Raw genomic sequence first — 24,110 nt, forward strand, 5'->3', positions numbered from 1 at the left:
GAAAGCCGTCTGTGCCGGTCAAAACTTGGAGGTAACAAGTCGTTTCGGGCTCCTTCCAAGTATAAGGAATTTCTCAAATCACGGACAAGCATACATTTTTAGTATTACTTCATGCATTTGGTCGTTTACTAGTCGATAGTTATGAATATTACATCATTTGTGATAATAAAAATAAGTAGACTGCCAAATAACATTGTAAATTTAATAAAATTCCATCCGATTACACGTACTTTCCCCATTATATCGGTTGTCATATAAATAATAAAGAAAATGACTGTGTTGTAAATAATAAAAAAAAACCGATGAACGCAACTCGATCCAGCTGCTTGAACGCCAAACAGTTAAAAAAATTATTTTGCTCTCTATTGTTTGTTGAATTTGTTCAGTGCTGACGTCCAATGACACCCATTCAGTTTGTCGATGATACGTTCGCTCAGTTTTTTTATTATAAAGGGTACCTAGCGCTCTGACCGAACACGCTGAGCTACCGTGCCGGCACCACTCGGCTGCAGCCGCTTCATGGTTAAAATGGCCACGCACAGATACATATACAGGGTGTTACAAAAAGGTACGGCCAAACTTTCAGGAAACATTCCTCACACAAAGAAAGAAAATGTTATGTGGGCATGTGTACGGAAACGCTTACTTTCCATGTTAGAGCTCATTTTATTTCTTCTCTTCAAATCACATTAATCATGGAATGGAAACACACAGCAACAGAACGTACCAGCGTCACTTCAAAAACTTTGTTACAGGAAATGTTCAAAATGTCCTCCGTTAGCGAGAATACATGCCACCCTCCGTCGCATGGAATCCCTGATGCGCTGATGCAGCCCTGGAGAATGGCGTATTGTATCACAGCCGTCCACAATACGAGCACGAAGAGTCTCTACATTTGGTACCGGCGTTGCGTAGACAAGAGCTTTCAAATGCCCCCATAAATGAAAGTCAAGACGGTTGAGGTCAAGAGAGCGTGGAGGCCATGGAATTGGTCCGCCTCTACCAATCCATCGGTCACCGAATCTGTTTTTGATAAGCGTACGAACACGTCCACTGAAATGTGCAGGAGCTCCATCGTGCATGAACCACATGTTGTGTCGTACTTTTAAAGGCACATGTTCTAGCAGCACAGGTAGAGTATCCCGTATGAAATGATAACGTGCTCCATTGAGCGTAGGTGGAAGAACATGGGGCCCAATCAAGACACCACCAACAACGTCTGCCCAAACGTTCACAGAAAATCTGTGTTGATGACGTGACTGATGTAGAGCAATGAGTCGCATGTCAACACAAGCACCGAAGTCAACATTTCCTTCCTTCAATTGGGCCAAGTGGCGGTGAATCGAAGTACAGTACATACTGACGAAACTAAAATGAGCTCTAACATGGAAATTAAGCGTTTCCGAACACTTGTCCACATAACATCTTTTTCTTTATTTGTGCGTGAGGAAGGTTTCCTGAAAGTTTGGCCGAGCCTTTTTGTAACACCCTGTATATTCGACGACCGAAATTACCTTGCGATTTTCTCAATAACGCTTGAGAAGTACGCGCTACTGCTTACACATTTTGTTTTCCTCATGGAGTACTACGATTGTACGAATTTTGCAGTAAATCCGCGTTCCATACGTCGTGGCCTCCCCTTGTTAGAGTGTGTGTTCAGAGGGAAAGAGATCTGGGAGACTGAAAGTGACAATGCGCACGTGACGTAGCTAAACGGGTCAGGCCGAGTGCTTCCCCGCGTGTCTCGAGGCGGCGGCGGCGGCGGCGGCGGCGGCGGCGATGACACAGCACGTGAGGAACTGCTGGACTTTCTTCGAAACGTGGAAGGCGGCCCGCGTGGAGGGGGCAAGGCTGCACGTATAGCGGCCGCAGGCGGCAGCGCGGCGCAGTCCGCAAGCAGCATTCCGCGCAGAAGCTTGGGCCGCCGCCACCACCATGGTACGTCTTCCTCACGTTTCGCTCACTTGTTACACTACTTCGTGGTGAAGGCTGCATCACAACTCCCACGCTTTCGCCGTTATACAGTGTTTCACGGACATGGACTAACGCGTCGTAGCGTATTGTCGCCTGTGGTCCGACAACTGCAGCTGATTGTTAGAATATCTTAACCCACGATTGTTTAGTCTGCTTCTTGTAAAATAACTCAATTCGCGTTTAAACCAATTGCTTGTTATGTAGACTTCATTCACGCATTAATCATATATTTTTTCTGTTAAGTCACTTTATACGACTTGAAAAAAAAGACTAACAATTTTCTGTAGGTGATGTTAGACAGGTTTCAGGAATTTTCGGAACTGCATTACATTATACGGAGCTGTATTGTTTCTTTATTGTAACAATGTTTTAGTTCGTACTCCGACCACCTTCGGATTATCTGTTGGGTTGGGTTGTTTTGGGGGAAGAGACCAAACTACGAGGTCATCGGTCTCATCAGATTAGGGAAGGACGGGGAAGGAATTCGGCCGTGCCCTTTCAAAGGAACCATCCCGGCATTTTCCTGGAGCGATTTAGGGAAATCACGGAAAACCTAAACCAGGTTGGCCGGACGCGGGATTGAACCGTCGTCCTCCCGAATGGGAGCCCAGTGTGCTAACCACTGCCCACCTCGCTCGGTGATAACCTGTACCAGAGAAAACACTTGACCCTACTTCAGGTGGATACGACTATACTGACTACAGTGCCTCACAGAAACGCTACAGCTCTGTGTTATCCAGGGTGTCTGTTTTAACCTGAGACTATGAAATATCTCGATAACAACGCATCACCGGCCGTAGTGGCCGAGCGGTTCTAGGCGTTTGAGTCTGGAACCGCGCGACTGCTACGGTCGCAGGTTCGAATCCTGCCTCGGGCGTGGATGTGTGAGATGTCCTTAGGTTAGTTAGGTTTAAGTAGTGCTAAGTTCTAGCGGACTGATGACCTCAGATGTCAAGTCCCATAGTGCTCAGAGCCATTTGAACCATTTGAACAACGCATCGTACGAGAAAATGTTCTGGGTGAAAAGTTAATATTCGTGAAGGGTACATTAGTTTGCGCTAAAACCGGTCACCTTGTAACCACCCCACCTGCGTGAGCGGGGTCAACTTCGTATTTTCTCATTGGAGCCCCCAATTTTCATTGCATATTCGGATTCTACGCCAAAAAATGCGCACGGTCTACTTAAAAAATTGGATTCCATTCGTGATAGATGGAGCTGTAATCGAAAAATATCAAGTATGCCTGTTACTGCAATTAAGAACAGACGCATTTGATTCCACATACCATTTAGGATGTAAATGTAAACCTTTGTGTTCTGATGGGTGATACTTTATTTTCGAAATTTATTTTAGTGTAGCAAATTTGATTTTACAGTACAGGATGGTTAGCCGTCAATGTTTAGTTAGAAAGTGTGTGTAGCAGGGCCCACGAACAACGACGGGGATTTAACAGTTTCCTGTTCCCTTCTAGATGCGTAATATCGATGAGGTGCGTCGGCCACTATCACTGCAAGGACATTTTATATTATTACAAAGGTTGTGGATTGTATTCCGCCGGTAGCCGCGATGCAAGTGCGAAGTGGAAACACACACCGAAATCAGTCACCCTGATGGCGGGGTTCGAGGGCGGCCACCGAAATTAAGCGTTCAGGTGGTCTCAGAACTCACTACAACCAACAGAAAACTACATTACCATACAAGTAGCTTGATTGCTAGAAATGTTAATGTCTGGCCATATTATTTGAACTGCGCAATCAGATTTGCAACACTGAAGCAAATTTCGAACGTAACTATCAACCTTTAACACGAAAAGGTTTAAATTTACATCGCAAAATGAAATTTATAATCAAACGCATTGGTTCTTAATTACGAAAAGAGGCACACTTGATAACTATCGAGTGTAACGCCATCTACCACGAATGGAAAAAAAATGTTAGAGAAAACCCTGTATAATGCAGTAAAAAAAAAAAAAAACTTTTGACTGCAAATATACGAGAAACGATTTTTCTCGTTGTGTAGTCTCATTCATTATATAGAAGTCATGGATTACATTTTAAATATATTGTAGTTACATATGTAGGCGGCGTGTATGCGCAAGAATCATTACGGTATTCTTACATATAATTTATCCCCGCTATCTACGTAAATGAAGATAATTCTTACTGGCGTAACGTAAGTATGCGGCCTTTAATGTTAGAGTAACCGAAAAATCTATAACGGATGGCCAGTGTAAGACACGCAGTGAGTGAAGGACGAAGAACAGTGAAAAATCATCAGCAGTCACTTAGTTTTAATTGCTCATTTCAATTAATTTTCGCCATTACCGGGTTCGATCGCAGACTCCTCATTATCAAATGGGTTCCTGCATATTTTACACCCACAATGAGCTAGCTATCATCGACTTGTTCGCTACGTTACGTCTGGCGGCCTTGAGCAAACAGAAAATATCGGCATCCCCGATTTCGAAAGAGAGAAAGGATTATGTAGAGTGAGTCATCAACAAATACAAAGCTATTTAATGGCACCTGGTGAGTGAAATGTTCAAGGGGCCATGAGAAACTGCGCTACGAGACCAAAACTAACGATAGTGACAACTGAAGCATACATATCGCTGAAATACTACAACTGGTGGCTTTTCCTTTTGTCAGAATACGAAACGAAGGAGCCATATATTTCGACAGTAACATTTTTTTTTTAGAAAAGTTATTAAAATTTGTCGATATTTTCTAACGCAGCCAAGTGAGTTATACTTACCTATCATCAGGTTAACGACAGAACAGGACCTTAGTGATAAAATGCGCAGCAAATTTTCAACAGAACAGCGATTAATACGGTACATCATCATAGACTGTTTAACAACGAACAGCAAATGCAGTAAGTTAAATTCCTACTGTTTTATATTCACTGTCAGTGTAGTATCACTCACATTTTATCTTTGGAGCACCTGGACAACAATAGTTGCAACGAGAACTACCTTAAAAGGCTGTTTGGTTCCATAACGGATTAACAGAAGCATTAACATGTATATTAACTCCTTGTAATCCTAGGACGATATAGTACCGATGTTCTTCCACAAAAAGCAAGATTGTTAAAACCGATATCTAACGTTCGCGACGCCTTAGTCCTGAGAGAGAACATTTTACAGAGAGAAACTCAATAAGAAAACCTGATAACTAATTTGAAATGATTGGCTACTTTTTATTCAATTCCTCGCAATAAATATAATCGATGTATTTCGATGAATATCTGGCGCGAGTAATAAGGATATAACTGTAGTTCAGACACTTATCCACACAAATATCTATAAATTCTTCTCCCCAATAGTGAAAATAATGGCCAGTAACTACTTTTATATATATTTCATACTGTTGATGTACCAAGAGAGAAACCATTTCAAGGGTCGTCCTGTTCTCTCATTGTTGCAAGGGCCTGGTAACAGAACAAGACACATGTCGGATGAAGGGTTCACATGCTCGAACGCTGTAACCTTATTAAGACACAATGTCACTGTTGTTAAATGTAACTGAGGTAGACTTGTATTCGGGAACAAATAGGTTCATATCTCTGTGCGGCCATAAAGATTTTCTTTGGTTTCCCTAAAAAATTTCAGACGAATGCTGGGACAGTATTTTAAAAAATGCACTGGTATCTTCCTCCGCTGCTCTTGTACAACTAAGCTAGCGAGTGATCCGTGTGTAGTGATATCGATGTCGACAACATATTAAACTTTAGGCCTCCTTCCTTCTTCCTAATATTAGACAAGAACTTAAGTCTACCTCAGACGCAATAACTCAGAATTCTGTCGTATATTATAATAAAGTTCATCGATTTGGAGTTAGTGGTAGCTCGTAAGCATAAAACATAGTCGCAGAATTTGCAGGAAGATTCATTCGTATTGGAAGCTATCTCAAGTTGTGATGTGGGACAGATCGGTACGTCATATAAATAAAAGGAAGTGGTATTTTCGAAAAGTAAATTAGAGTTCCAGCTATCATATACGTTCCACCTGAACGCTGGAACCTCTTATTTCGATAAGGTACTTACCCATAATTCTCTTTGGAGATACCGTACAACTGTCTTCTTTTTATTTAATTTCATTCTTAATTTGCAATTTTTCTGGAGTGTCGGCGACGTGTTTCTCTAGTCAGTCAGTTTGCCGAATTGTGCCGTACAGTTCATCGATGTTGTGCAAGGCGTATCGTATTAGCCAAACCACCCATCGTCATTAAAAAGTAGGCATAATCTTCTCACTTAAGGACTCACGGTTTACGATTTAGATCTACTGACAGACATTGCGTGCAGAGTACTGCATCTTTAAAACAGAAAGACCGCAAAAGTGAGTATACTTAAAGTTTTAAGCATGTTATCCAGATGACGTTTGTCATTGTTCTTTGCTCAGAACATGAATGAATACGGACCTCCCGTCTACACCTCACACTACTTTGGTTTGTTTCTTCATTTCATAATTTCGCTGTCAATCTCTTCAGATATCTAGTTGTACTCGTATACATCCAGTAATATCCTCATGCCATATCAATATACTATGAAAGAAACATGGAGATATTTTTTGCAGCTGCGTGTTCCTTCGAGAGGATATATGTGGTATCACGCTGTTTCATTTATGTCACTTAAGTGTCTGTGGTAGTTCGGTAATTACGCGAATTTATTCGTCTCCAGCATGAAAAATGGTTCTAATGGCTCTGAGCACTATGGGACTCAACTGCTGTGGTCATAAGTCCCCTAGAACTTAGAACTACTTGAACCTAACTAACCTAAGGACAGCACACAACACCCAGCCATCACGAGGCAGAGAAAATCCCTGACCCCGCCGGGAATCGAACCCGGGAACCCGGGCGTGGGAAGCGAGAACGCTACCGCACGACCACGAGATGCGGGCGTCTCCAGCATGAACGAGTTGACTTGAGTAGCATTCTTCCGATAGTCACTGACTGCTGTCACTGCTTAATTCACTCAAGAACCCTTCATACTGCCACTCATCAGAGCCACTTACTTCAGTATTTCAGAGATCTAATGCTAGACTGCTTGAGATTATCGAATCACTTGAAACTCTCAATCATGGAGGATCTATACAAGTGTTGACAATTTGTTGAACTGGCAGATCTAGTGATGCACGTTGAGTACCACTGTCAAAGGCGAACTGTGGGAAAGTGTAAACATTAACATGTGGTTCACTGGTGCTGATAGTTTAACACCGAGCCTGCGGATGTGTGTGAAGCGAAATCGCCAGACTGCCTAAGTCCTTATATTTACGAGTATGTTTTGGAACATCTACAGTTCGATGAAGTTTAGTAAACAAGCATGCAGTATCTCTATACGTTTATATACGGAGTGGTAAATATAGTGGCGACTGAAACGGATTCCATTCATCCTGGTGACAATATGCTGAATAAATGAGCAGCGACGTTGACATGGAAATCTCTGAAATGACACCCAGTTGAAATCTTGCTCCAAACTGTAAGCCTTACCAAATATTTCTTCTTATGTTGCGCTGTGGTCAACTCCCAAAATCTAAGTCATAAAATTTTTTAAAAAAGCGCTTGTTGTAGGTTCTTCATTTAATATGAAAAATTCTGATATCAAAATTTATCTTTAACGAGTTGCTGCTGCTTTATTAATGTTCTGTATGAAGTGGAAGTATAGATCGTAATACCAACGGCGGTTATAACGAAAGTAAGTTTTTTTTACACGGCGTCTTCAAAGAGATTTTCAAAAAATCAAAGACGCAGCGAATGAAAAGTGTCGGTATTATGAAAATAACTGACAAAAACAGTACTTAGCTACTCAGTCAATAGCAGATAATTACAATATTTTGGCTATACAATAGAAAGAGTTAATTGCAACGTACTACAGGCCATTATGCACCGGTAACAAAGTGAAAAGTTTTCGAAACTAACAACGTCGTGGTTTCGAAATGTGAATAACTGCTTATGGTTTATATCCCATAGTCTGTTCACAACAACAGTCCCTGAAACTCGACAGGACGCAGTGACCGCTAACCCTTGACACGGAGATGCCTCAGAAAAAGAAGAAAATGCGATACTGGATGGAACAATCGTTAGTGTTATTCAGTCACTGAACCTGAGGAGATTATTTTTCACTCTCTAAATTGGCAGCCCTCATTTACAATGGTCATATGGGTCATTTGACAGAGTAGGGAACAGCGATAATTGCTTGTAGAGGCTAACGTAATGTTTTTATTGTTGGTGATGGAGGTGCGAGAAAGCTGTAACTTAGAGCCGGCACATAGCCTGCTTGCGTCGCAAAGCAACATGACCACAAGTTATATATATATGTCACGTAGCTCGTGGTCTAATGGCTAACGTTGCTACGTCTGGATCACAGGGTCCCGGGTTCGATTCCCGACAGGGTTGCCGATTTTCTCTGCCCGGGGACTGGGTGTTCGTGTTCTTCTCATCATCTAATCATCATCCTCCTCATTCGTGACAGTGGCTAGACTGGACTGTGGAAAAAAACTGGACTGTGGAAAAATTTGGACTTTGTACGGGCGCTCATGACCGAGCAGTTGAGCGCCCCACAAACCAATCGTCGTCGTCGTCGTCGTCATCATCATCATTATCATCCAAAAGACGCCGGGATCATCTTTGAGAAACAATACCGCATCTTCTCACTCATCGTCACTCGGTTGAATGGCTAGAATTTTAAACCATGCCGTCTGCGCACAGGTAGGTGATAGGGAAAAGTCAAAAGACTTCAAAGACTTTTGCCGTCTCTAATGAACTGACACATTCCTTCCATCTTTCCTTCCGTCATATCCTTCTGTAGCCTATTACCAAAGAGCGAAATTTAAAATTTGTTGCATACCTCACTGACCCGCCTCTCAGAAGTACTCGAGTACAGACGCTGAAAGCCTGAATCTAAATCTACACCCTACAAGCCACCGTATGACGTGTGGTAGAGGCAACATATCGTATAAGAATCATTATTTACCTTCCTGTTCCATAACCGGATGCTAACGACGGAAAAGGATTGTCGGATACCCTTTGTATGTAACATACTTTCTTTAATTCTAGTCCGCAGCTCGTGGTCGTGTGGTAGCGTTCTCGCTCCCCACGCCCGGGTTCCCGGGTTCGATTCCCGGCGGGGTCAGGGATTTTCTCTGCCTCGTGATGACTGGGTGTTGTGTGATGTCCTTAGGTTAGTTAGGTTTAAGTAGTTCTAAGTTCTAGGGGACTGATGACCATAGTTGTTAAGTCCCATAGTGCTCAGAGCCATTTGAACCATTTCTTTAATTCTACCCTCTCTGTTATTAGCAGAGGTGTAACTTGGAGGAAACAATAGTTTTCTTGACTATTGTTGGAAGCTCGGAAAGTTTGAGAATTGTTCTTCGCAATGTACATCTCCTGTCTTGTACCACATGCCATTGGTAATTACGCAGTAAATCTGCGACTTTCTAGCACAGACTAAACTAACTCATGCCGGAAATCTCCGCTGTAGCTGTAATGATCAGCATCTCTTCTACATCTACATCTACATTGATACTCCGCAAGCCACCCAACGGTGTGTGGCGGAGGGCACTTTACGTGCCACTGTCATTACCTCCCTTTCCTGTTCCAGTCGCGTATGGTTCGCGGGAAGAACGACTGTCTGAAAGCCTCCGTGCGCGCTCTAATCTCTCTAATTTTACATTCGTGATCTGCTCGGGAGGTATAAGTAGGGGGAAGCAATATATTCGATACCTCATCCAGAAACGCACCCTCTCGAAACCTGGCGAGCAAGCTACACCGCGATGCAGAGCGCCTCTCTTGCAGAGTCTGCCACTTGAGTTTATTAAACATCTCCGTAACGCTATCACGGTTACGAAATAACCCTGTGACGAAACGCGCCGCTCTTCTTTGGATCTTCTCTATCTCCTCCGTCAGACCGATCTGGTACGGATCCCACACTGATGAGCAATACTCAAGTATAGGTCGAACGAGTGTTTTGTAAGCCACCTCCTTTGTTGATGGACTACATTTTCTAAGCATTCTCCCAATGAATCTCAACCTGGTACCCGCCTTACCAACAATTAATTTTATATGATCATTCCACTTCAAATCGTTCCGCACGCATACTCCCAGATATTTTACAGAAGTAACTGCTACCAGTGTTTGTTCCGCTATCATATAATCATACAATAAAGGATCCTTCTTTCTTTAACCGACTTGTTAAAGGTATCAATCCGTAGTACAGTACTGGTAGAACGATGCCTTCGTAAGTGGCGTGCTCAAAATATGTCTGACTGTTGATCTGTCAAAAGGGAACTTAAAATTACAATGAAGTAGATTAGTGGGAGTTGACGGTCAATGGGACAGCGATTGTAGCGCCGTGACACAGGTAAAGATACCGGCGACCTTGCACAGCCACAGCAAACTAATCACCATTTTCTGACATGGTACGAAAGTGCAGAAAACGGGCAACTAAAAATAATCTTTCCACACGAAATCTTGGCGTTTCCTAAGAAAGGCTTTCCTGTCGGTTTTAAAGTAAGATACTTACTTCTAGCTCTGCAGATTTTCTATTGCAGAGTCCTGTCGCTTTTGATGTACAGCTGTTTTTTAGTTTTATAATGGAAGAATATGTTAAGTGAAGCAATGACAGCAAATTTGTTCCTCATTATGAAAGACGGTCCAATAAATGAATACTCAATAATGGCAAAATATGTTCAGGACACCCTGTAGAACCTCTTAATTGACACATTACACTAAATAATTATAAAAAGATCAGCAAAAGTTCCTCATTACGTGTTGTAAAACACGTAAGCGCCAGAATACCGATAGACGCAATGTTTTCATTGAAAATAGGGAACTTCTTGTGAAGGTAACTGGATAAAGAGTTAAAGTAACTATGAGAGAGAATTTATTCCTCCGAATTGTTTACGGAAACAGCAGAACTGTGTTCCTGAGAAAACATGAATCACTCTTTCTAAAGGATTTTATGCTTTCGAAATATTTTCGCCGGCCGGAGTGGCCATGCGGTTCTAGGCGCTATAGTCTGGAGCCGAGCGACCGCTCCGGTCGCAGGTTCGAATCCTGCCTCGGACATGGATGTGTTTGTGATGTCCTTAGGTTAGTTAGGTTTAAGTAGTTCTAAGTTCTAGGCGACTGATGACCTCAGAAGTTAAGTCACATAGTGCTCAGAGCCATTTGAACCATTTTTGAAATATTTTGCTTCTGAAAGGGTACACTACAACGGGTGTCGTATCATCTTTCTATTCTGCCCTCTGGTTTTAATACCTACCTCTGCTTTTCTTTGTGGCGTACGTTTTCCCTCTTTCTGTTCGTTTCTTTCGTTTACTCTTTCGTTGTGGTTCACCATTTCTTTTAACCCCTTTTACTTTCTCAAACTGAATTTTGGTGTTGTCTTACGTTGCGCCTTATTTGCCTCAGGAAAAAGTGACTGACGACCCTGTAATTTGGTCCCTTTATACCCCAAACCAAGCAACCAAAAACGTCTCAACGTCGACCCGTGTTACTGCGCCGATTAAGTAATTTGGCGGTGGAGGGTCACATGACCACCTGGTACCAGTTCGACACCATCTCCGTAGTCACCATTGTGTTCGTTTAAACTGATGACTAATAGTTTATCCGATTATTGTTATAACAACGATACACATAATCAAATGGTTGAAATGGCGCTGAGCACTATGGGACTTAACATCGGAAGTCATCAGTCCCCTAGAACTTAGGACTACTCACACCTAACCAACCTAAGGACATCACACACATCCATGCCCGAGGCAGGATTCGAACCTGCGACCTTAGTAGTCGCGTGGTTCCGGACTGAAGCGCCTAGAGCCGCTCGGCCACCGCGACTGGCTACACATAATCACAAATTAAACTTCCGTATGAATATTTGAAGCAACTCCCAGTGCAGTCATAGCAATACAGAGATGTGTATCTTATATGGCCATTAACTTACGAACTGATCATGTTGTAGGCTAATGAAATATGCACATCACAATTGCAAAATAACTCTGCATTGTAGGATTAATTTTCTTCTTTAATTTGCTTGCGATAAGCTCGTAGTTTGTGTATAGCGCCGCTAAAAGATTGTATTGGCATCCAGTCTGTGGAAGGGTTACGATAAGGCACGGTTGGCACGTAAAGCGCGCAGTCACGTGTGTGTGTCGGCGGTGTGAAACGGCTGGCGGTGGTCCAGACTAGATGTACTGGCGCGAGTTCACCAACGGCGGTCATCTGCTGATCATGCCGACGCGTTATGACAAATCACGCTGAGACGGATGACGTGTCTTCGCAGATAAATCTCGCCGCATGTTTTATCTTTGCAGCGCTCTGCCGTCAAGGTCTTCCTGGGTGAGAGTACCTGCAAGGAAACCGGTCTTCTCTCACGGATATGGAAGTTCTGATGTTACCGAAGAGTAAACAGTTACGAACTCGAAGCTCGCGTGAGTGGTTAACTGTGCTTCGAAAAGAACCTCTTTTTGTTCATAACTGTCATCCCCGCCTTAAATCGAACAACAGAGATGTAAATTTCGATTGCAATACGGAGTTTTCATACAAGGACTGGCTCATTTATTTTAATTCGGGAAGAGAACTGTGCGTACCCTAAGGCAAGACTAGTGTAAACTATGCGTTGCCGAACAGATTAAATGTGGAGGAAATAAAATGAAATCCCTACAGTTAATTCATTACGCGCGCGCGAGTGAGGACTCGAACCTCCGCCGGGACCAGCCGCACAGTCCATGATTGCTGCGCCCTAGACCGCTCGGCTAATCCCGCGCGGCTAAGCAACTGTTCAGCACTAGCCTTTTTTGTCTCTTGATTTCATTCGACTGTCTCCATCGCCGTTGCTATCTTAAATTCTTAACGTAAGTGGCCAAATTTGTAATGCGATGTCCTTTCTTCCTTAATATTGAAATTTTCGTGTTATCGAATCTCAAAGGCGCTACCATATAAGCACTGATAACACACCGTTGGCTATTAAAAATGCAGCACCAGAAAGAACAGTAAATAAAGAAATTTTACTTACTGTACGTAAATGGTATAGTATGAAGAATGCATGATTAAATTTGTGAGTGGTTTGGGGGTATAGGGGGTGCAAAAAGCAGTACACAGAGGCGCAACCTCTGGTAGCAACAGTGCACCGAACCCTGAGCTTGGATGACAGATACAGGTACGTCATTCCATGCTGCTTCAACTCTTGCCATTTTACCAGTTTTAGTGGCTGGCAAGTGGTGGGGTGACTGTCTCTCGACAACCTGTAACTATATGTTTCCATTGGGTAAGAAGTCTGGAGAATATGCTGGCTACGGCAACAGTCGAACATCCTCGGTGTCGAGGTAGATCAGGACAGCGCGGTGCTTGTCTCTCGACGACCTGTAACTAGATGTTTTCATTGGGTGATAAGTTTGGAGAATATGCTGGCTACGGCAACAGCCGAACATCCTCAGTGTCGAAGTATATCAGGACAGCGCCGGAAACATTCGGTCTTGCATTATCTTGTTGAAAGATGTCGTCAGGGAGGCTTCGATGATAGGGCACGACCATTGGCCTTGCAATGTCAAAATTACAATGCCAAAATCACCAGCTATGCGAGCCACATGTCATCTTACTGTGTATCCAGTGGCACCCCATACCATAACGCCACTTGCTGGGCATGTACGACGATGACGAATGCAGTCCGGTTACGTTCGTTCTCCTCATAGCGTCCACGCACAGATACGTCCAAAGTGATGTTGTACACAGATCCGTGGATTGTCTGATGGTCGACGTAGTGTCCAGTGTTGCCGTTGGGTGCATCACTGCCTGGACACTTAACTCGGTTACCGCATCAGGGGTAGTCACAACAATGATCGTCTTGCTAACGGTTCGTGATGCTCCAGATGTCGTCGCACTGTTCATTTGAATACGTGATTTCCTGCAAACAAGTACACTGGCTGACTCAAGGTATGTGACATGACTGTACGACACTGCACGACCGAGCAAACATTGTATGTGCATCCTCTCGGGCACTAGTCGCGTGGGGCCATTGACATTCTGCGTAGCATTCAGAATGAATCTTCTAGACCCGTCGCTACCAGTCACATGACAGTCGTAGGATGCTCACCACCGCGAGTAGCAATACAACGGAACGATTAATACAGTTTCGACAGGCTACGATCTGTCGATTTCCAAAGCCTACTGGTAGAGGTTTCTTCTTCTTAAACGAGGCATAACATGATCTCGCAAACAAACAACATTCAAATGCGGTTTACAAATGACAAAACTGCTGCGTAATCTTTTCTTGTATACAGAATGTAGATGGGGGTACTCTTACCCGCTTTGTGCGGTTGCATTGAAATGCTGATCATTTTTATATCGTGGCATGTAGTGCATTACATGCCAGTCTGACGTTTGCTGCGTGCCACCTTCGCGGTGTTGCACTTTTAATGGTCCGAAATGTAGTTATTTGTGGCGGACAGAGCAATTTTTGACTACATGTTGAGGGGCACTCTTTTTATTATAGCGGAATGATGGACATAACGAAACTTCCTGGCAGTTTAAAACTTGCCTTCCGCGGGCAAGAGCTCTACCATCTGAGCTATCCAAGCGCGACTCACGACCCGTCCCCGTAGCTTTACTTCCGCCAGTACCTCGTCTCCTACCTTCCGAACTCCACAGAAGCTCTGCGGAGAAACTTGCAGAACCAGCACTCCTGGAAGACCCCCCAGGGGATCCACAACTCCTTTGTGGCTATGTGCGTAGCGAGCATGGGACCCCGAGCTAATGTGGCCTTCCTTGCTTTCCGGGCTGCATACCTTCCCTTTCCGCATTCTTCCCCATCCCCCATCTTCGCCCCCCCCCCCCCCCCCCGCACCTCTGGCTCTTTCCTTCCCTTTCTCCCCCTCTGGGAGTATGGTTTGCGCCTACGTCCGGAGACGGACGCTTGTAAATGTACCGCATTCTTCGCCTTCCTTGCTTGTATGTCTTCATCCTTCCTTTGCCCTTCTCTTTTCCTTACCTCTTCTCTTTACCCTTTCCTCCGCTGCGGCGTTTGAGACCTCTCTTCTTTCCTTTCCCTTTCTCTTTCTTCCTCCCTGTGCGTGTCTGAAGGCCGACCCACGCACTTCCATGCGTAGCCGGTGATGGGGTAACGCGTAATTCCCCGCCCCGGGTAGACAGGTAGGACACGTACGTACCCCCTGGTAACGGCCAGGCCCAGGGAGGGGTGATTACCCGAACTGATACCTTCCGAAAGTGCCGATTGGTCCCTCCGTCCGTTTGTCAGGAGGTGTGACCTGAGGTGTGAACAATCACCTAAGGCGGGACTGCCCTCAGAGAGGGCCCCCACAAGGGAGGAGTATGCCATCAGAGACGCCGGTAATCATGGGGGATTCTTCCGCAATGGTTTCCTCACCTTCCATTATGTCTGCTCACAAACGTAAGTTCACTCAGTCTCAGCCACAGTCAGTTCTTCCATCGTTGCCACAGTTCCTTGTTGTTTCTCGGTCTGACGAAGGTCACGACTTCTCCATGGTCAACCCTTTCATTATTCAGAAAGGTGTCGACGCAATTGCAGAATCTGTAAAGTCTTGTTCCAGATTACGGAATGGCACCCTGTTGTTAGAAACAGTCAGTGCCCTCCAGGCACAAAAATTGCTGCGTACCTCACTACTACACACCTTCCCTGTCCGGGTGGAACCGCACCGTACTTTAAATTCCTCGCGCGGAGTCGTTTATACACGCTCCCTCGACGGATTGTCTGACGAAGAAATTCAGCACTACCTGTCTGACCAGGGCGTAACGGCTGTTCATAGGGTTATGAAAAGGGTTGACACAAACATCATTCCAACCCGCACTGTCTTCTTGACATTTGACAAAGTTCAACTCCCATCGAAAATCAAAGCAGGCTATGAGAGAATTTCCGTTCGCCCTTACGTCCCAAACCCTACGCGTTGCTATCGGGGTCAGCGGTTCAATCACAACAGCCAGTCCTGTTCCAATCCGGCCAAATGTGTTACGTGTGGCAAGGATGCCCATGAGGGTGCTTGTCCACCTCCATCCCCTCGCTGGATCAACTGTATGGGTGACCACGCTGCTTCCTCTCGAGATTGTCCCGTTTTTAAGGACGAAAAGCTCATCCAGGAAATTAGAGTAAAGGAAAAAGTGTCGACCTTTGCTGCTCGAAAATTATTCGCCAGTCGACAGCCCACCGTGCCTCAGAAAGGCAAATACAGCACTGTCCTTGCTTCTCCTCGGCCAACAAAGGAGGCGGCCACGCAGACTTGCGACCTCACCTTCAGTGCCACGGTCGTCAGATCATCCAGCGCAAAGATCGCCCGTTCAACCTCACCACTTTCGCCTGCCCACTCTATGGCTCACCCTTCGTCGAGTTCTGCTAAATCTCGAGCCCAAAAGTCAGACACCAAGACTTCGAAAAAAGAGCATACTCGTGAAGAGTTTTTACGTACGGCGACTTCCCAACCATCGGTTCCTCCTTCCTCTAAACATCATACTTCCAAGAAGGCTACAAAGAAACCCAGTTCCTCTCCTTCTCCGCCAAGGCGTGTCCCATCTACAGCACCACCTGGCGGAAATCGCCCTCGGCCGTCTTCTGTGTCTCCGAGGCGCACTGCTGGTGGCCGATCAACCGGCCGATCGCTGGTGGCAGGAGCTGCTCCTGACCAACCTATGGATCAGGATCTTCTGCCTTCGGCTGAATGCCATTCCATGCTGTCGGTCGCAAGCTCTGAGCAGTCGTTGAGTTGACAGCGACCTTGGTCACATTCCTCCATTTTCTGTTCACCCTATGTCCATTATCCACTTCAATATCCGCGGTATTCGAGCCGATTGGGATGAATTGTCGATCCTCTTACGATCCTACTCGCCGGTCATCTTCTGTCTTCAGGAAACAAAGCTGCGTCACCATGACCGCTTTGTTCTCCCTCATTTTCAGTCCGTCCGATATGATCTCCCCTCTGTTGAAGGCACTCCAGCGCATGGAGGACTCGTGATTCTTCTCCATGAAACTCTCCATTATCACCCAATCCATTTAAACACTTCCTTCCAAGCTGTCGCCGTCCGTCTTTCCCTTTCCGGATACACGTTCTCTCTTCGTACTGTATACATTCCATCGTCCACACCAATGGCACGAGCTGATCTCCTTCATCTTCTTGGTCAGCTTCCACCCCCATATTTGCTGGTTCGGGACTTCAATGCCCACCACCCGCTTTGGGGATCTACACATCCTTGTCCACGTGGCTCACTATTGCTAGACGTCTTACACCAAGCAGATCTAGTTTGCCTCAACACTGGGGTCCCCACATTTTTGTCTGCCTCCACGACAAATTTATCTCATTTGGACCTTGCGGTCGGTACTGTTCCGCTAGCTTGGCGCTTCGAATGGTTCGCCCTTCGAATGGTTCGCCCTTGATGATACACACTCGAGTGACCACTTTCCATGTGTCCTTAGACTGCAGCCTCAACTGCCCTACATGCGCCCGCGACGCTGGAAGTTTGCCCAAGCCGATTGGACACTTTTTTCGTCTCTAGCGACATTGGATGACCCTCACTTTCCTAGCGTCGACGATGAGGTCACACATATTACCGACGTTATTCTTACAGCTGCGGAACGTTCAATACCACGCACCTCCGAATTGCCCCGGCGCCCCCCAGTTCCTTGGTGGAACGAGGCATGCCGTGACGCAATACGTGAGCGGCGACGTGCTCTCCGCGTTTTCCGCCACCATTCTACTTTGGCCAACTGTATCCGCTATAAGCAGTTCCGAGCGCGATGCCGTCGTGTCATCCGCGATAGCAAGAAGGCAAGCTGGAAATTCTTTATTAGCTCATTTAACACCTTCACTCCCTCCTCGGAAGTTTGGAGTCGGCTTCGACGGTTCTCAGGCGCGCCTAGTTTCTCCCCGGTCTCTGGGCTCACTGTCGCGCATGACACATTAGTGGACCCCGTCGCAATTTCTAACTCGTTGGGTCAGCACTTTGCTGAGATTTCGAGCTCTTCAAATTACCCGCCAGCGTTTCTCCCGAAGAAACGTGCAGCGGAAGTGCAACCTCTTGCTTTCTCCTCTCAAAATCGCGAAAGCTATAATACTGTTTTCTCCATGCGGGAACTCCAACATGCACTCTCTTCTTCTCGCTCCTCCGCCCCAGGACCGGATGGTATCCACGTCCAAATGTTGCTGCATTTATCAACCCATAGTCTGCGTTACCTCCTTCGCCTTTATAATCGAATTTGGACCGACAGTACTTTTCCCAGACGATGGCGGGAAGCTATCGTCGTTCCTGTTCCGAAACCTGGAAAGGACAAACATCTCCCCTCTAGCTATCGCCCCATTTCTCTCACGAGTAGTGTCTGTAAGGTTTTGGAGCGTATGGTGAATTACCGTTTAGCGTGGTGACTGGAATCCCGCAGTCTCTTAACACCTGCCCAATGCGGATTCCGAAAGCATCGTTCTGCAGTTGACCATCTTGTTGCTCTCTCCACTTATATCATGAACAATTTTCTCCGTAAACGCCAAACAGTAGCAATATTTTTTGATCTGGAGAGAGCATACGATACCTGTTGGAGGACAGGCATCCTCCGCACACTGTTCTCTTGGGGCTTTCGGCTGCCCCTTTTTCTTCGTGAATTTATGGCAGAGCGCACATTTAGGGTGCGGGTGAACACTACTCTCTCCCGTACTTTCTCCCAAGAAAACTGGGTACCCCAGGGCTCCGTGCTGAGTGTTGTACTGTTTGCCATTGCCATAAATCCAATTATGGATTGTCTCCTTCCTGATGTCTCGGGCTCCCTCTTTGTGGACGATTTTGCGATCTACTACAGCTCTCAACGGACCAGCCTTCTTGAACGACGTATTCAAGGCTTTCTCGATCGCCTCCACTCTTGGAGCATCGAAACAGGCTTCCGTTTTTCTCCCATTAAGACCGTTTGTGTTAATTTTTGGCGACGTAAGGAGTTTCTTCCGCCCTCCTTACATCTAGGTCCTGTCAACCTTCCGTTTTCAGACGTCGCTAAATTCTTGGGTCTTATGTTTGACAGAAAACTGTGCTGGTCCTCCCACGTTTCCTATCTTTCGGCTCGCTGTCTGCGATCCCTCAACACCCTCCGTGTCCTGAATGGTACCTCCTGGGGAGCGGACCGAGTGGTCCTTCTCCGCCTCTATCGCGCCTTAGTGCGCTCGAAATTGGACTATGGAAGCATAGTCTAATCCTCTGTTCGGCCGTCTATTCTTCGGCGTCTCGACTCTATCCACCACCGTGGATTACGTTTAGTGTCTGGAGCTTTTTACACCAGCCCTGTGGAAACCCTTTATGCTGAGACTGCTGAACCTCCGCTGTCCAATCGGCGAGCAGTCCTTCTGAGTCGTTATGCTAGCCATCTGTCTTCCATGCCTGCTAATCCAGCCCGTGACATTTTTTTCGACGCCTCCTTTGATGTAGGGTATGCAGGCCGCCCCTCCTCCCTACTGCCACCGGGAGTCCGCTTCCGTCAACTGCTCCATTCTCTTTCCTTCCGCTTTCCTAAAACCTTCTTGACAACTTGGGGTACAGCACCGCCTTGCCTCCGTCCCCGGATCTGCCTGCTCCGTGACCTTTGTCGATTTCCCAAGGATGGTACCCCTTCACTTGTTTATCGTCGGGCATTTGTTGCTCTATGTGCACAAATGACGGACGCCACATTTATTTACACCGACAGCTCGAAAACATCGTTAGGTGTAGGGAGTGCCTATATTGTTGGCGACACCCCAAGTCACTTTCGGCTTCCCGACCAGTGTTCGGTTTATACTGCGGAGCTTTACGCTGTTCTCCAGGCTATCCACTACATCCGCCGCCATCAGCGGATACAATACGTTATCTTCTCAGATTCCTTCAGCTCTCTCCTCAGTCTCCAAGCTCTTTATCCTGTGCACCCTCTGGTCCACCGGATTCAGGACTATCTGCGCTTGCTCCACCTGGGGGGCGTCTCGGTGGCGTTCCTCTGGCTCCCGGGACACGTTGGTATCAGTGGAAATGAGGCGGCCGATATTGCAGCCAAGGCTGCAGTCTCTCTTCCTCGGCCAGCTATTCAATCGATTCCCTTCGCCGATCTACGGAGCGTTCTATGTCGACGTGTTGTTCATTTATGGCACGCGCATTGGTCGACACTTCCCCATAATAAATTGCGGGACGTGAAAGCTCTTCCCTGTGCTTGGACCTCTTCCTCCCGAACGCGTCGTCGGGAGGAGGTAATTTTAACTAGACTCCGGATAGGGCACTGTCTTTTTAGCCATTGACATCTTTTAAGCGGCGATCCTCCCCCACTCTGTCCCCACTGCTCTCAGCTGTGGACGGTAAGACACCTTTTAATTGAGTGCCCCTATTTTAATCCGTTACGCTCCCGTCTACAGCTATCGCCTGATATATCGTCGATTTTAGCAGATGACACGCGCTCAGCCAACCGCGTTCTCAAGTTTATTAGTGCCAGTGAAATGACGTCAGTCATTTGAAGCTTTTTTTGGGGACAACCAACCCCTTTCTGTAGTGGATTTTTAAGCCTTCCTTCTGCTTTTAGTTTCTCCAATTTTATGACTTCCGTTCCCATTGCTGCTGGTTTCCATTTTCGGTTTTTTACTGTTCCCTAAGTCACGGACCGGGCGCTAATGACCATAGAAGTTTTGCGCCCTAAAACCAAAAAAAAAAAAACTTCTGGAAGAAAGGATACTGCACAGACATGGCTCTGCCACAGCCTGGGGAATGTTTCCAGAATGAGATTTTCACTCTGCGGCGGAGTGTGCACTGATATGAAACTTCCTGGCAGATTAAGGTACCGAGTTCGTGTCTCGGTCCGGCACACAGCTTTAATCTGCCAGGAAGTTTCATATCAGCGCACACTCCGCTGCAGAGTGAAAATCTCATTCTGGAAATGGACATAACGTTATGACGCTGTGATCACTATTCGGAGAATCAATCCAGTCTTCGCTTCCTTTGATCGATCTCTTAAAAAAATTCTCTGGCATTTCACCCACAACTGCAGTATAAGTCTCCAGTCTTCTAGCAGCTTCTATAGTGTTCTCTTTACTGTGGCCAGTAATTGGGTGACCATCTCTTTTGCCCTTAGATGCCTTTCGATTGTCTTTCACTCTACCCTCTACGTTGGCGACATTACATAACTGTCCATAGCTTGTAGTGCGCTGTCCTTTTTACTTCTTTCTTGTTTTTTTTATAAATTGGGGGTGATCACAAAGTTTCCGTTTGAGGACGTTGCTGCAGTGTATAAGCAACGTAGTGCGAATCCGATGTGGGATATGAGCACCGACATACAGGCAACGAATTAGTGTGGCATTCGTGTCCTTCCGACTTGCGTGCGGTAAATGCTGAATCGTGAACTATGGCGAAGTTATTACCAAAGAGTTCAAACAGGACCAGCGCGCTGTTGTTCTTTTCTTGACTGCCGAAAGACGAACATCGGCAACCATCCATCGGAGAATGAAGAATGTGTTTGGAGCGGCATGTCCGCCGAAAACCAGTGTTGTGGTACGGTGCCAAGTTCCTTGCTGGTCGCGATTTGACACAAGACGCCAGTCGTATCCATATCGCAAAATATGTCGTAACGCAGAAGTTAAGGCAACTTAAGTGGGAGGCACTCTAGCACCCGTTCCATAATCCTCCCAGAGCGGTTATCACACGTTCTGTTCCCTAAAAAAAAAGGACTTGTAGGGTCGACGATTCCTGTCGAACGGGTAGGTGTAGCAGGCAGTTACGGACTTCAGGCAGCAGAGCACGCTGTTTTACCAAACGGGTATCTTCAGCGTGGTGCGTCTGTGGGATGATTGCCTCAATGCTCGCGGCGATTTTGCCTGATTGGCGTACCAAGTCTATAAGCCTTCGGGTGGAAACGTTTTGATCACCCACTTATAATACTGTTGGATCTCTCCTGCATGATGGTCAGTAGTGGTTGGTTGCGATAACTAGAGTGTGTGTCTCCACATCATTTATTTTGTGTTTCTCTTTTCAAAAATGGTTCAAATGGCTCTGAGCACTATGGGACTTAACATCTGAGGTTATCAGTCCCCTAGAGCTTAGAACTACTTAAACCTAACTAACCTAAGGACATAACACACATCCATACCCGAGTCAGGATTCGAGCCTGCGACCGTAGCGGTCGCGCGGTTCCAGACTGAAGCGCGTATAACCACTCGGCCACACCGGCCCGCTGTTTCTCTTTTGCGGCTGTTTTTCCTGCTACTGCTGAATCGTTATTTCACCAGAACTGCAAGTTCCGTTTTATCCTTTGAGATGTGCATTGACACGACTTTTTGTTGTCCGCGCACAGGGAAAGGAATTTTTCAAGCTTGACGCCACTCTGCGCGGAGATCGTTAGAGTCGGAGCGCAAGGTCAAGTTGACAAGGACGGAGAGGGATATTGATAATGAAAACCAAGAAACTTAACAATTCGTATGTGTTGCTGAATGAAGTAATAAAGATTCACGATCACATTGCAGAAGTGTCTTGATGTTTGGCGTCGCAAGTTTACCCACTCTGTGTACCGCGTCGTCTGGGAATGAAGAGAGTGACTCCACAGTCACACGGACTGCGGACCTAGATATCTTATTAACAAACTCCCTAGTATTGGAAAGAGCGACAAGTAACGACGGTGATTACCAGCGAAAAGCCATTTTTAGCTGCAGTGTTATGTTATGCCTAACTACGCTTCATCGGAGATTAATGTCGTTATGATACAACATCAATTATTAAAGATAACATCAGTGAAAATATGTGCTGGGCACATCATTTCCATATTAGACTATAGAGCGCACGTCGGTTTCTTCCCGTATATAATTTCGAGCGAGCAGAGGTGGCAACGTATTGCCTTCAGTATTCCACTCTCACGCTTGGAATACAATTTACATTTCAAATTAGTCCATTTCGCACACAATTGGTGTCCACTTACAACGCTGTTACTTTCCTCTCGGCTCTGGGCCTTATTACGTTATTGGGAACACTTAGTCGCTGCCTTTTCTTTCGTTTGCATACAGAGAAAATATTCGAACGTTTCGAATTATATTTTTAAAGTTAACTGTAAAAAAATGACACTACCAACACTTTATAACTGCTGAAAAGTATTTCGAGTAGCCCTACTAATCGTTCATTTCATGTTTTGATCACCGAGTCTTTAATGTTCGAGTGTACACTTCGAAATTTTTTGTTGTGTTTTCGACACTCGTTTCTTAATAAATTTGCTGGTCTACCTGAGGTTATCCATATTTTTTAATATGAAACATTTTCCAGACCAGTGAGCTGTCATATAATTCGAAAGAAAGAATAACTTACCTATGGAAATTTGCTAAGGTCAGCTAATTTTATTTTTACCTTCAAAAGTTTAGCGAAGCTTTAGATTGCTTGAAAGTTGTCCCTGAACATCTTTTTGCCATCCGTTAAATATCAAGATGCTACTATATGCAACAATGATGATGAAGACTGAGTTCAGATTTAGTTAACTTGATATGGATGACACGACCTCGCAAACTGGAGGCATCATGAGAGAATAATTCTCAGCTCTTTCCGCGTGTGAACATGTGTGGGACTCTCTAGCCCCTAAGATATCAAATTTAGTACACCCCCATGGACCATTTCTGACCTCAAGAGTTTTCTTCTTCAACAAAGGAAAGCGTTAATTGTCCCCAAACAATGCTGGACGAACTATCCCAAAGTGTGGAGAGTCGCAGTACATATTCAACTGGCATGCACGACTATCTCACTTCTTACTGATGCAGTGTGTACCACAGGCGTCGAACACTGCACATGGTGAATTGTCAATCACAGCCGAACTATGAGGCATCGAAACTTGCGGTTTGCGGCGTGATTTAAAGTAAGTAGCTCACATATTTTTGTAGAAAGAATTAATACATTTCCACATGGGCACCTATCGTAATTTGTAAAATGTCTGGGCGAAGCACTCTACGTGCGCACAAGCATGTCAGGGGTGATGAAGGCTATTTATCCGTAGTTCTTCCGCAGATATCGTCAGTGTCACGTACAAGCGAGGCATGCACCATGAATTTCACAAAACCCCACAACAAGAAATCCAGAAGGATTATGTTCTAAGATCGATTTGGCTGGTCCATCACGGCCTCCACATCGTTGTGGAAATGTTAGATTCAAGAAATTTAGTGCAGTG

The 24,110-nt window shown here is 45.5% G+C and overlaps 1 protein-coding gene across 1 annotated transcript in view; it reads left to right on the forward strand.

Annotated features, from left to right (window-relative positions):
- The first annotated feature begins 1,900 nt into the window (after positions 1-1,900).
- The window catches only part of LOC124554898 (5-aminolevulinate synthase, erythroid-specific, mitochondrial), a 106,387-nt gene continuing 84,177 nt past the window's right edge, over positions 1,901-24,110 (forward strand). Inside the window, exon 1 of the mRNA XM_047128586.1 lies at positions 1,901-1,938. Coding sequence (XP_046984542.1) covers positions 1,936-1,938 — 3 coding nt within the window. The 5' untranslated portion in view covers positions 1,901-1,935. The remainder of the gene's footprint in view (positions 1,939-24,110) is intronic.

The sequence above is a fragment of the Schistocerca americana genome, chromosome X, assembly GCF_021461395.2.
Source record: "Schistocerca americana isolate TAMUIC-IGC-003095 chromosome X, iqSchAmer2.1, whole genome shotgun sequence".
In the NCBI taxonomy this organism is placed as follows: domain Eukaryota; kingdom Metazoa; phylum Arthropoda; class Insecta; order Orthoptera; family Acrididae; genus Schistocerca; species Schistocerca americana.